The sequence below is a fragment of the Lynx rufus genome, unplaced genomic scaffold (assembly GCF_022079265.1).
Source record: "Lynx rufus isolate CCGP_SWC_20201006 ecotype Redwood Valley unplaced genomic scaffold, mLynRuf1.p SCAF_2, whole genome shotgun sequence".
Taxonomy (NCBI): Eukaryota; Metazoa; Chordata; class Mammalia; order Carnivora; family Felidae; genus Lynx; species Lynx rufus.
The window spans coordinates 15,449,285-15,462,617 of NW_025814834.1; the positions used below are offsets into that span (position 1 = coordinate 15,449,285).

At 40.7% G+C, this 13,333-nt stretch overlaps 1 protein-coding gene across 7 annotated transcripts in view; it reads left to right on the forward strand.

Annotated features, from left to right (window-relative positions):
- FARSB (phenylalanyl-tRNA synthetase subunit beta) overlaps nt 1-13,333 on the forward strand; it is an 82,877-nt gene that overhangs the window by 27,565 nt on the left and 41,979 nt on the right. For all 7 annotated transcript variants that reach the window (XR_006962603.1, XR_006962604.1, XM_047082323.1 and 4 more), the window contains 8 exons: nt 231-381; nt 1,160-1,268; nt 3,065-3,135; nt 4,831-4,892; nt 5,812-5,863; nt 9,282-9,343; nt 9,815-10,022; nt 10,510-10,590. Coding sequence is in view for 5 of the 7 variants with exons in the window: in XM_047082323.1 (XP_046938279.1) it covers nt 231-381; nt 1,160-1,268; nt 3,065-3,135; nt 4,831-4,892; nt 5,812-5,863; nt 9,282-9,343; nt 9,815-10,022; nt 10,510-10,590 (796 nt within the window). In the remaining 2 variants the exon portion in view is untranslated. The remainder of the gene's footprint in view (nt 1-230; nt 382-1,159; nt 1,269-3,064; nt 3,136-4,830; nt 4,893-5,811; nt 5,864-9,281; nt 9,344-9,814; nt 10,023-10,509; nt 10,591-13,333) is intronic.

Genomic DNA, 13,333 nt, shown 5'->3' on the forward strand with positions numbered 1-13,333 from the left:
TATTCTGGCTCCTGAAATAATGTGTTTTAAGTAGCTAGAATTTCTCATTACTTTGGATGGCTGTGAGAATTTGTTCATTATACTCTTCTAAACTTGCCTTGTAATAACAGGCTATTTTAGGGAAGTGTCAAAAATCGTTTTGTTAAAACGTCTGTTAGCTCCTGAATATCTGCTTTGGACTATTAGAACTTGTTTTGTCTGTCCTCTCCCTCTTTTCTCTCAACATTTAGGAAAAGAGCCTTGGTTGCTATTGGTACCCATGATTTGGACACTTTGTCAGGCCCTTTTACTTACACTGCAAAGCGACCTTCAGATATCAAATTCAAGCCTCTAAATAAGACCAAGGAGTATACAGCCTGTGAATTGATGAACATATACAAGGTAGATTGTTTTTTTTATCTTATGCAATAGCGCTCCATAAATCAAGAAAATTCCTTTAATGTCTGGTCTTGGAATAGGGAGATGTAAATGACTACTTTTAATTTTTATTTTAAAAAATTATTTTAAATGAGTCCTTTTAAAAAACTGTGTCTTAGCTCCATCCACGAGCTACTGATTCCTTTGATCTAGAGTGTGGCCTGGGCATATTTTTGTTACTTTTTTAACCTCTTGGTGATTTTAATCTACAGCTAGAATTGAGAACCAATGCAGCGGAATATGTCACATTGTGATATTCCTGTCCAGGTATAATTAAACCTCATGAGAATACGAAGAATAAGATTAAGCTAGTTTTTTGTGAGAAAAAATATTACAATGTATCTACCTCCTACTGTTTAGCATTTTAGGTTCCAGCAGTTAAAATCCTTTAGTAGTCACTTTAAATGGCATTTGAAAAATAAAAGTAGTAGGTATCATTCAGAAAAAGCAGCTCTTATCCTTGGCCTGATTGGCCAGTGATTTCTTTCCTGTTGAGGTAGTTTTGTGATGGTTTGTGTTTTGCTTGAGACCATTCAGGCTTGCAAATCTGTTTTCAGTCTTGAAAAATGACTAGGCTGTGCTCTCGTCTCTTCTTCTGTTGGAGAGGAGGTATACAAGGCTATTGAGATATTTATATTAGCAAATCAAATCTAGAACTTTCTCTCATTTGGGACCATTTTATTATTTTTCTGTGCTAGATAGGTGTGTAAACTAATTCACAGTTTGGCTTCCTTTTTTTCAGACTGACAACCAACTTAAACATTACTTACATATCATTGAAAATAAACCCCTGTTCCCAGTTATCTATGATAGCAACGGTGTCGTCCTTTCAATGCCTCCGATCATCAATGGTGAGTTGTTTCTTGAGCCTCAGGGTTTTTTGTTTGTTTTCTGTTTTTTGGGTTTTTTTCTGTTTTATCCTTCAATATTTCTGTAGAATTGAACTTTAGACTTGGCTGAATCAAATCAAATCTTCATCTGGAATCTCAGAATTTGTAGATTTTATTGTAATGGTTTTTATTTAATAAACGTTTTACTGGTGTTTTTATATAACAAAAAAAAATTTTTAACGTTTATTTTTTTATAGCATGAGAAGGGCAGAGAGACAGGCAGACAGAGGATCTGAAGTGGGCTATGCACTGACAGCAGTGAGCCCAGTGCCGGGTTCAAACTCATGTACCGTGAGACCATGACCTGAGCAGAAGTCGGATGCTCAATCGACTGAGCCACCCAGGCGCCCCTTTAATTTTATTTTTTTTAGTGTTAATTTATTTTTGAGAGAGAGAGAGACAGATGGAGCATGAGTGGGGGAGGGGCAGAGAGAGAGAGGGAGAGAGAGAGAGAATCGCCAGCAGGCTGTCAGTGTGGAGCCCCACTCAGGGCTCAAACCCAGGAACTGCGAGGTCATGACATGAGCTGAAGTCAGACACTCAACTGACTGAGCCCCCCCAGGGTCCCCCAGTATATAATGTTTAAATGTGTAAATATCGGTACATAGGTACTTACTGGTGCCAGTCTCTGGATTCTGTCCTGTTCTTCCAGAGCGTGTTGATATTTTGGTTTTAGCCTGTGATTTGCTTGGTTAAGCTCAAATTCTGTCTAACCTGCTGTTTTTTTTCTTTTTTTTTCCCCCAATATATGAAATTTATTGTCAAATTGGTTTCCATACAACACCCAGTGCTCATCCCAAAAGGTGCCCTCCTCAATACCCATCACCCTCCCTCCCACCCCCCATCAACCCTCAGTTTGTTCTCAGTTTTTAAGAGTCTCTTATGCTTTGGCTCTCTCCCACTCTAACCTCTTTTTTTTTTTTTTTTTCCTTCCCCTCCCCCATGGGTTTCTGTTAAGTTTCTCAGGATCCATATAGGAGTGAAAACATATGGTACCTGTCTTTCTCTGTATGGTTTATTTCACTTAGCATAACACTCTCCAGTTCCATCCACGTTGCTATAAAGGGCCAAATTTCATTCTTTCTCATTGCCACGTAGTACTCCATTGTGTATATAAACCACAATTTCTTTATCCATTCATCAGTAACCTGCTATTTTATAGTTAAAACTTTTAAGCTGAATTTCGGCCCTCTTTTTCTCAGTCCTGAGGGCTTGTTTGATGAGGCAACTTGAATGTATTCACAAAATTTAATGACCTCAGAGCCGTAGATGTTACCCTTTTGGAGAGGAGAAGGTTTAGTTGATTCATGATGAGAAGAGTTTCTTGTCCTTGAGGTCTTGGACTTGAGCTGTTACAGTGGTTCAGAACCTGAGCTTCAGAGTAGCCGGACTGAGACCATATCATAGCCTTGCTGCTTCATGGATTGGGATCAGGGTCAAGGAGCTCAAGCTCTGAATGTTCGTTCTACCTGCAGCTCCGGCACAGGGTTGTGGTGAAGGTGTGAGGAGACGGCTTCTTCCGGTGCCGGCAGAGCAGCTGGTGGGCTGAATGCACTTAGTAACAGTTGGTTACTGTTTTCTCTTGATGCACCTGCTTGCAGTGGGGGCTTAAAATAAAAGTTGCGTTTTCACCTTACCTCTGAGATATCAGTTTATATCGTGTCCTAATTGAAAATGTCATTCCTGTGTTGGAGAGCTTTTTTAGCGCACCTGTATTTCTGAAACTGATTGTTTTTGTTACCTTGTGTTTGTTGCAGGAAATCATTCCAAAATAACTGTAAATACTCGAAATGTATTTATTGAATGCACAGGAACGGACTTTACTAAGGTAAGTGAAACAGATTCCACTTTTATACTGTAGGACAGATTTTATTTCTGGCCAAGACTATATGGCTGAACTACAAAGTGTTGATTTCGTAGATGGGAACATACTTCAGAAATTTAGAAATTAGAAAACTGTAGGGGCGCCTGGGTGGCACAGTCGGTTAAGCGTCCGACTTCAGCCAGGTCACGATCTCGCGGTCCGTGAGTTCGAGCCCCGCGTCAGGCTCTGGGCTGATGGCTCGGAGCCTGGAGCCTGTTTCCGATTCTGTGTCTCCCTCTCTCTCTGCCCCTCCCCCGTTCATGCTCTGTCTCTCTCTGTCCCAAAAATAAATAAAAACGTTGGAAAAAAAAAAATTTTTTTTAAAAGAAAACTGTAGATGTTCTGTACTTGGTAATGGTGTGTTCATTTAATCAACAAACCTTTAATGAGTACTTCTGTCTTTCCAGTGCTGTGAATTTAATGAGGTACAAGTTTCTTGACTTTAAGGAACTCATTCTGGTGGGAGAATTAGCCATATACCTAACTGTAAAATTGAGAAATGGAATAAAGTGTTGTATAACTTGTTTGTTTTAGTTGGCTTAATTTAAATGCTGAGTAATTTGGTGCCTTGTGTACCTGGTAATAAGTTTTTAAAAATGAACTGGCTATAAAGAAGCATTATTTAGCAAGTTGACAAAGGGCATGTGCATGTGATGATATCTAGAGTATGTAGAATACTAGTTCAGTCACTTTTAGTAAATACGTATATTAGATTGCTATGAAACACCCCCCACCCCCGATTTCTTTACACGGGTTAAGTAAGGCGTAAGGTGAGGTGGCAGGTAAGCAAATTGGGAAAGATAAGCTTGAACGGCAGGAGAAGCCTGGCCTGTAGAAATAGGGCAGATAAATGGCATCTAATACATCTTAACAGGATTGGACACCACTGTAAGGTATTTCATTTATAACTTTTATGGGCCACATTTGCCGTCAGAAATCCTAGAGTGATGATGGCTTACACTATTTACCAATTAAAAAGAATTCATACGTTAACAGACCTTTAGGTAGCTTTCCTAAATCTTACATTTAAACAGTGAAGGGTATGTAAAAGCAAAGCCTATATCCCAATAAGTTTACTGTATTTTTTTCTGAGAATATTTTTCCAGTTAAAAACTTTAAGAAATCTGTATGGCCCTTGCAGTATGCCAGGCATTGCTCTCACATTAAAACATTTAATCTTCATAATACCAGATGAGACTGTAGGAATTTTATTGTCTCCATGTAACAGATGAAGATGGTGAACTACAGAGATGGTAAAGAACTGGCCCAAAGTCCAGTTACTAGTGAGTGGTCGAGCCAGGAGTCGGGCGCCTGGCTGCAGAGATCTAGGACACTGATGAGGTTTACCCCCAGACTTAGCCGTTTGTCTCCCTTGGAACTTGGTGAACCCAAGGGGGAGGGCCGGGGGAAGTGGATGATTTGTTTCAGTCATGGATTGTTAACTCTCAGAGAACTGAATAAATACAGACCACCTGAAGGTACGGCTAGGCCTACTTTAGCTCACAAGCTCTTATTCCACTCCCTTTTTTAGAATGTATATATAAAGTCTCATTTTTAGATGTTTGAGGACTAAATTAAATTTTCACTTCCATCTGAGTGAAGAGAGAATATATCTGTAGATTACAATATTTGTCTTTTCCTTTTTTTTTTTTTTTGCAGGCAAAAATAGTTCTCGATGTTATTGTCACCATGTTCAGTGAATATTGTGAGAATCCGTTTACGTAAGTTCATTTGACATCTTTATTGACAGCCTGTTGTTCTGAAGGCAAAGCAGTGAGGCCTTGTGTTAGACGTAAAGATGAAAAACGTGGCTCTGGTGATTAGAATATATCCTCTCTTTGCGGGGACTAAGATCCGAACATAAATGTATACAATAAAAAGTGATAAGTACTTTAAAATAAATTTCAGTGACGTTCTGGCTGTAAGGGCAGGTTGTTGCCAGCTGAGGCACCTGGGCAGACCTCGTGGAGGCAACGAAATTTAAGCTGTGTTTAAGGATCGTTGGATTTGAGGATGTAAACATGGAGGGGCAGCTGAGGAACAGCTAAACAAGTAGGGAAGCACGTAGGAGAGCGAAGCATTTATCCTCTATGTATCACTAAGATCTCTGTATTTTTTTCCAGAGCCTATTGTTGGCTTAGACAACATTTAAATGGCCCTTGCTGCGTATCAGCATCATTGTTCATTCAAGTGTTCATCATAATTCAGAATAGCTGCATCACTGCAGAGCCCACGCCTGAAATCGCGTGGCAGTGCCAGTTTTGTTGCTTGATGCGCCCCTGAGCGGTTGCGTAGCCAGCTCTCGTGGTGTAACACAGCACCCTGGTGAAGGCTGGGTGTGTGCGTCCGTGTTGGCGGGGAGCCCACAGGGGAAGCGTGCTTTGCAGCCCCGAGAAGAGAACATCAGGCGTGCGCTGCCCCAGGAGAGATGGGAGCCACGGGGAGTGCAACAGCAGGGGGGCGGCGAGTGCAGGGGGATTAATCCAGGCGGCAGTGTTGGAACGTGAATGGATTGAATGTGTTGAGGCTACTGTTACAGGCCAAGTGAGAGACTTGTGAGCCATACGTTCATTTCTAGAACTCCCTGCCTTTTTTTTAAGTGTTTTATTTCTGGCTTTCTCTTTTTTTTTTTTTCCTAAGGGTTGAAGCCGCTGAGGTAGTTTTTCCTAATGGAAAATCATACACCTTTCCAGTAAGTATTTAAGAAGTGGACTTGATAGATAACACAGGTGGTAACAATAGTGGTGCTAGAGTGCTCGTTGTATGTCCGTCTGTCCGTCCACCCACATGCCAGGCCCTGTACCATGTGCATTACATGGACATAATCACATCGACCCTGTGAAGGTGGGTGCTGTTATTATGCCCTTTCCCAGATGGAGTTAGAGACCTTCAGATGTTAAATAGCTTGCCTCTTGCTGTTAAGTGGTAGAGCTGTGTGACAGTTGGGCTTCAGCCACCAGCTCCGTTATATGACCACAGTACGTGGCCAGAATTCCTCTGATTTCTTCTAGTAGCTAGTTAACTGGGTAATTTATAGTCTGACCCCTTTTAAGATAACTCAGCCCTCCAAGCCTAATTAATCTGTTCACGTTTGAGTTAACAGTTGCTAAAGGCCATCACTGTAACTAAAAATTCCGAATGTATTAGCAGGACTAAGGAATAAGCACAATTATTGTCCAGACGTAGGATCTTAGTAAAAGAAAAAGAAATCTAAACCAACATTATTCTTAACTGACTGGGTTTTTTTCTTCCCCTAAGATGGTTTTATAAATAAAGATGACCATTCCAACACATGACTGTATTAGTCATTTAGTTGTGGTTATGATTCAGCGAGGCCATTCTTTAAGCTCTTTTTCTTTGGAATTTTCACTATTCCTCCGTCACTTAAAAAGTGGATCACAGCCTGGAATAGTTTCTACTATTTAAATAGCTTTTAAAGTAGATGAAACCTGCTGAGGTCAGAACACCCCGTCCTGAAAACATGAGTAATTTAGCATCCTATTTTATTCTAGAATATTGATGATAATTCAAAATAAATGTATAACTATAGAAAACGTTGAAATTATGGGCAGTTTCAGTTAAAAATTTTTAGTGGCTGTTAGCTTTTATTATATAATTAACTGATATCTTAAGACTTAGTGACTTAAAACAACAAAGATTTGTTCATGACCATGAACAATAGAATCATGATTCTGTTGGTCAGCTGGGTAGTTCTGGTCTGAGCTGGCTTGGCTAACCTCTGCCAGCCTTGTTCCGGGTCATCAGCTGGTTGGTAGGCTAGCAGCTAGATGACCTTTGATGGCCTCGCTCAAGTCTGCTTAGCCTTGGAGTACCCAGGTCAAGTGTCTGTCACGTCCAGCAAGGTAGTTTGGTCTTTATTACGTGGTGGCAGTTGCAGGGTTCCCAGCAGCGAGAGAGAGCAAGTCCAGTGCTTCAGTATTTTTAAGCATGGTGTCCTGTTGGCCTAAGCCAGTCATTTTGCTAGATTCAAGGAGGGTGAAATAGACTCTCATTTCTCAGTGTGGGGCCGTAAGTGTTACATCGTGAGTCGATGGATGCAGCAGAGTTGGGAAGAATTGGCCGTTTATGTGATTTGCCACAGTAGTACTTGGAATCAGCCAGAGATAGCTTTTTAGTTTGTTTTACAGTGATGTCTCGAGTTGAGAAAGTTTTTTTCTCTTTAATGTGAAGAACTGTCAAGTATTTTTTGTTTAACTTTTTTTTTTTAATGTTTATTTTTGAGAGACAGAGGCAGAGTATGAGCAGGGGAGGGGCAGAGAGAGAGGGAGACACAGAATCCAAAGCAGGCTCTGGGCTCTGAGCTGTCAGCACAGAGCCCGACGCGGGGCTCGAACTCCTGGACTGTGAGATCGTGACCTGAGCTGGAGTCGGCCACCCAACCGACTGAGCCACCCAGGCGCCCCAAGAATCGTCAAGTATTAACAAAAGTGAAATATGTACTTTGAGGAAGAAAAAGATACGTTAAAATTTGGTTGACTTTTCTCATGTAGCTAATTCCTTGAATTTGTTTGCATTATAAAGAGGTTTCATAAATTTGAAATGATGGGATTTCTGAACAGGAGTACTGTATCAGTGTTGTCATTTGTTAATTTATTTCCTTATAAATGTGGATTAAAACAGCTCTTCTCGGATTGTCCTCCCAGAAGAGAATGACCTTCTGAGGAACTGATTGTTCCTCATGTGAAATAGCATGTTTTTTAAAACACTTTGGAAGTTCTTCCTAGTCTTCTGTTATTTCATATAAAAGACTAAGAGGACCTGAAAAGATAAGTGGAAGGCAGTGAGAGAGGCTGGTGGTTGATGGTGGGAGCCTTGGAATTAGGCTGCCTGAACATGTCAGTTCACGTGTTTGTTCATTTGCTGCTTGGACACACTTACTCATTAATTGTATACCAAGTGCTTATTCTCTTGTGAGCATGTTTGTAAGCACTGGGAATATAGCATCACAACCTCAGCAGCTTACCATTGTTGTGATCGGGGAATAGTTACTCATCTAAAATTTACTATTCTCATTTCACAAATAAGAAATCTAATAGTATCTGTTGTGAGGGTTAAGGTTCTTAACCCTCTTTGAAGTATCATCAAAGTGTCTCGTACTGTTTAGTTCATATTAACGACTCAGTGAAGGTTGTTTCTGTGGCAGTCAGTAGCATCTGGTTTTGTACTTTTTAAACCCTAACGTGCAGTCACATCAGCTCAGGATCTTGATATCAGATCTGGATTCAGTAGATCCATTGTCACTGCTCCCAGCAACAAGGCCAAAGAGTCTGCATTTCTAAGAGGCACTGGGTGCTGATGATGTTTCTGCCTGAGCACTGCATTTTGAATGGCAGGCCTCTGGCCCATTGTCCTTACTTGAATCCAAACATTTTTAGATATAGCCTTTTTTGCTAGTGGTAGTTACACTTTTGAGAGTAATTTAGTGATAAGAAACATTCATAGATATGTGTGCAAAGGTGCCGAAAAGCCTGAGTTTTATACATACTTGTTCCTACCTAACGTGGCACAGTTATGTGCTGTTTGAAGGAGAGTGAGTACCAATTTATGAGATGCTTCCAGCCCTACCTTCTAGAGCAGATTGGTGATCGCTAGCACTGCCTGGGGGCACCTGGTCGCATTCCCCACCAGAATAAATGATAAGAAAGGAGTTTCTTTGTAACACTTAGATTTAGCTTAATGTTGATATTTGATAGTTCGTACAAGGTGGTATTTGAACTCTTTCTTGGTTGTATACACCAGCTTGCGTGAGAGGAGATTCAAAATCCTTAGGATTTATAAGCATCTTAGAAATGATGTACCAGGGTTTTATTGTAGAGAGTGGTGATTGATCATCTAAGAGAAAAGTGTTTGACATTTTATATTTCTGAGAAGTTCCTGTTGTCTAGCAAGTAGAATGTTCAGTTATGAACGTAATGTAGCAGATTTATTTCCCCATAATGTTTTCGAAACATTATGTTTATTTTCAGTGTCTCGCTCTAACAACGTTTTTTTGGGAGGGCAAACTGCACAGTAAGATGACGTAAAATTAGAGTCTAACACTGTAGCTGACAGGGAATGACTGAAGCTTCTCAAACTTTTTCTCTTTGAAGGAACTGGCTTACCGAAAAGAGATAGTGAGAGCTGATCTAATTAACAAAAAAGTTGGAATCAGGTACGCTTTGAAAACATTTATTTACTGTTGGAGAGAATTAAAGAATGAAGTACCCACAGGACTTTAATTTTTCTTGGAAGAATGCTTAGGGTTTTCATATCTTTTCAGAGTAAGTGATAATAAATCCTCTGTTGTGATATCTAGTATCGAACGGAACTCCGAAAGAAAGGTGATACTTAGAGTATTTTAAAACAAAATATAAGCATTTTTTTTTAAATTTTTTAATGTTTATTTATATTTGAGAGAGACTGAGACAGAGTGTGAGCAGGGGAGGGGCAGAGAGAGAGGGAGACACAGAAACAGAAGCAGGCTCCAGGCTCCGAGCTGTCAGCACAGAGCCCGACCCGACGCGGGGCTCAAACTCAAACCGTGAGATCATGACTGAGCCCACTGAGCCACCCAGGCGCCCCAAAATATAAGCATGTTTTAAGTAATCCAGTGAAGTTTATGGATTGTACATTCCTGTTTCAGAGAAACTCCAGAAAATATTGCCAAGCTTCTAACCAGGATGCATTTAAAGTCCGAAGTAATAGGCGACGGGAATCAGATTGAGATTGAGATCCCTCCAACCAGAGCTGACGTTATCCACGCATGTGATATTGTGGAAGACGCAGCTATTGCTTACGGATATAACAACATTCAGATGGCTCTCCCGAAAACATACACCATAGCTAATCAAGTAAGATTGCACCCTTAAATAAATATTCCTTATTGTGAGAGACTGATTATTGAATGGCAGGAAGGTTTTGGGAAAAACAGAACATAGGAATTAAGTAGCATTTGGACATGCTGTGCCATGAGAGGCATTTGCTATGGAGAGGATACAAAACAGATGCCCAGTGGATTAGAGTAAGTTGAAAACTTGTGATGGCTAGTACTTGAAGAAAGACAGGTTTTGAGTTTGGAGCCCTTTTGAATCTTTAACTGGGATATTCATTTCCTCAACCTGGCCTGAAGGCAGAAGTTTGGTGTGGGAGAGGTCAAGTGGGGGTTTGTACATCTGTGTAGGAATAGTGGGGTAGTGGGGCGGTGGGGAGGGCTAAAACGGGGGTGCTAGCGGTATTAGGATGGAAGGGGGTTTTCCTTTTAATGACATGTTTTGTTTAAACCTTTTGTCAGTAGGAAATTTTATTGAGGTGAAATAAAGTGAAATATCTTTTTTTCAGTTTCCTCTTAATAAGCTCACAGAGCTCCTACGGTATGACATGGCAGCCGCCGGATTCACCGAAGCGCTTACCTTTGCTCTGGTATGTCCTGTGTGCTTTTCTGTGCAGCTGATTGTTGACAGTGAATCCCTGAATTACTGTATTCTCTGATTCCTGACACGAACTTACAAAAGCAGGACTGCTAACATTTCCAGGTTCTAGAAAAATGTTTTCACTTGAGAACGTACAATTTCTAGTGAAGAAATGTTTTCTTTTTAGTCACTGAAAATCATGAAGGACAAAACAGTCTTAAATGACAGATAACTGTGTATTTTTTATTAGCATGGAAATGTTAAGGGTTGAATTCGCAATGAATTTCATAACCAGACTGTTGAAGTTAGAATATTTAGTCTTAATTTGGTTGTGTCTGTGCCCACTAGATGCCGCCCTGGTTAAGGGTTTGTGGACTGTTACACATTAAACTGGTCTTTGAACATGTTCACAACATTTGCTTTGAGTTGAAAAGCTGACATAAAAGGCTTGAATCAGGAAATGAATTTTATTACAAAATAGAAGGAAATCCCCTTCCCCCTGCAGATTGACCATTTGAAAAGAATAAAATATGTATGCCGTTTATAGTTCCTTCTTCTCTTGCTGAGCATTTATGTGGTGCCTACAGTGTGGTTCTTGAGTATTCAAGCAAGCTTCTGCTTAATGACGTAGGGCAAAACCCAAACCAAAGGAAAACAAAACTAATTCGTTTTCTCCCCTCAGCTCGACTCCAGACATAGACTTCTCAGTGTTGTATTTACAGAAGGCAGGAGTGGGGGCTACGCTACTACGTATGTGGGGAGAGGGAGATGCAACCTCTCCGGGTCCTTTTAGTGAGCATTTGTATTTGTAGGATGCTAACATGGGAAGGGATCTCACGGATCTTCTCGGTCAACGTTTTCATTTTGCTGATTCACTAGTCCTTTATTTAGATTTTAAATTTGTTTTTTTTAATTGTTTTTAATGTTTTATTTCTTTCTGAGAGAGAAACAGAGCATGAACTGGGGAGGGGCTAGAGAGAGGGAGACACAGAATCCAAAGCAGGCTCCGGGTTCTGAGCTGTCAACGCAGGGCCTGACATGGGGCTTGAATTCATGAACCTTGAGATCATGAGCTGAGCCAAAGTCAGACGCTAAACCAAGTGAACCACCCAGGTGCCCCAAGAAATGTGTTGCATTTTATTTTATTTAAAAATTATTTTTTAACATTTATTTATTTTTGAGAAAGCAAGACACAACGCAAGCAGAGAAGGGGCAGAGATGGGGGAGGGATGCAGAATCCAAAGCAGGTTCCAGGCTCCGAGCTGTCAGCACAGAGCCCAACACGGGCCTCGAACCCACGAACGGTGAGATCATGACCTGAGCTGAAGTCGGACACTTAACACCCAGGTGGGTGGCTCATTCAGTTAAGCATTCGAGTTTGGCTCAGGTCACGATCTCACGGTTCTTGGGTTAGAGCCCTACGTTGGGCTCTGTGCTGACAGCTCGGAGCCTGGAGCCTGCTTTGGATTCTGCATCCCTCCCCGCTCTCTGCCCCTCCCCTGCTCATGCTCTTTCTCAAAAATAAATAAATGTTAAAAAAAAAATTTTAAATGAAGTGACATAGGATTGATTTGAAAGGATTCAAAACCTGTACAGAACCATGTAGAGTAAACCATGACTGTTCCCTTCTGTTGGCCCTCTGGATTCTAACCCTATTTTCCTCCCCAGAACTAACTGCTGTTTAGACTTTGGCATGTGTGTTGCCCTGCCTTTTTGCAGAAGTAGTGTTTAAAAAGAAAAAATTTGGGGCGCCTGGGTGGCTCAGTCGGTTAAGTGGCCGACTTCGGCTCAGGTCATGATCTCGCGGTCCATGAGTTTGAGCCCCGCGTCGGGCTCTGTGCTGACAGCTCAGAGCCTGGAGCCTGTTTCAGATTCTGTGTCTCCCTCTCTCTGACCCTCCCCCGTTCATGCTGTGTCTCTCTCTGTCTCAAAAATAAAAAAAAAGGTTAAAAAATAAATAAATAAAAAGAAAAAATTTAAACTGCTTCTAATCTCAGTCCATTATCCTCCATTGTTGTGATAAAGTACAAGGTCACTCACATACCTACCTATGTTGCTGTGCAGAACGATTTTTTTTTTTTAATACAGACGAGTTCTTTTTGAGAGTAGATTGCATTATTTAAATTGCATTTCCTAATTCATCACATTATATCTTGTTATAAAACCATCTCCGTGTTGTAGAGAAAATTTGATTATTCCCAGTATGCCTGCCATGATTCTCTACCTCTGCAGCCATGGCAGATCAGGGAGCTTTTTTCTGCTCTGCCTGGATGTGGCTTCAGTATCCCTTCCAAGAGAGGATGGCAAGAATCATTAGAACTGGCATTGACATAAAATCTGAGCCCATCCGTGTTTTTTTTTCCCCCCAAGAGAAATGCAGACTAACTAGCCCTTGAAGACCATTTGGTAAAATAGTGCAATTAGGCAACATCACCTAATGTTGAAGATAGTTCAGTACCCTGATGGTACATCATCAGTTTTCATGTTAAGTTTTAAACTCCTTTGCAGCAGTTAGCATTAATATGTGATACTTGTTCTTAGTAATTTATTAAGCATCACTGTTAATATTTCTTTGAGCGCTTAGTTTGTGCCAGGTACTTTATTTGCATTATTTTGTTAACTCATTTGTTAGATGTAATGCATCTAATAGTGAGTTTTATTTTCATACCTTCTGCCTATCATCCTGGTTTTGTGACCAGCCTCTTTCTCTGTTCGGTGGGTGAGTGCTTAAGAGTTTATTCCTCAGAGCTTTA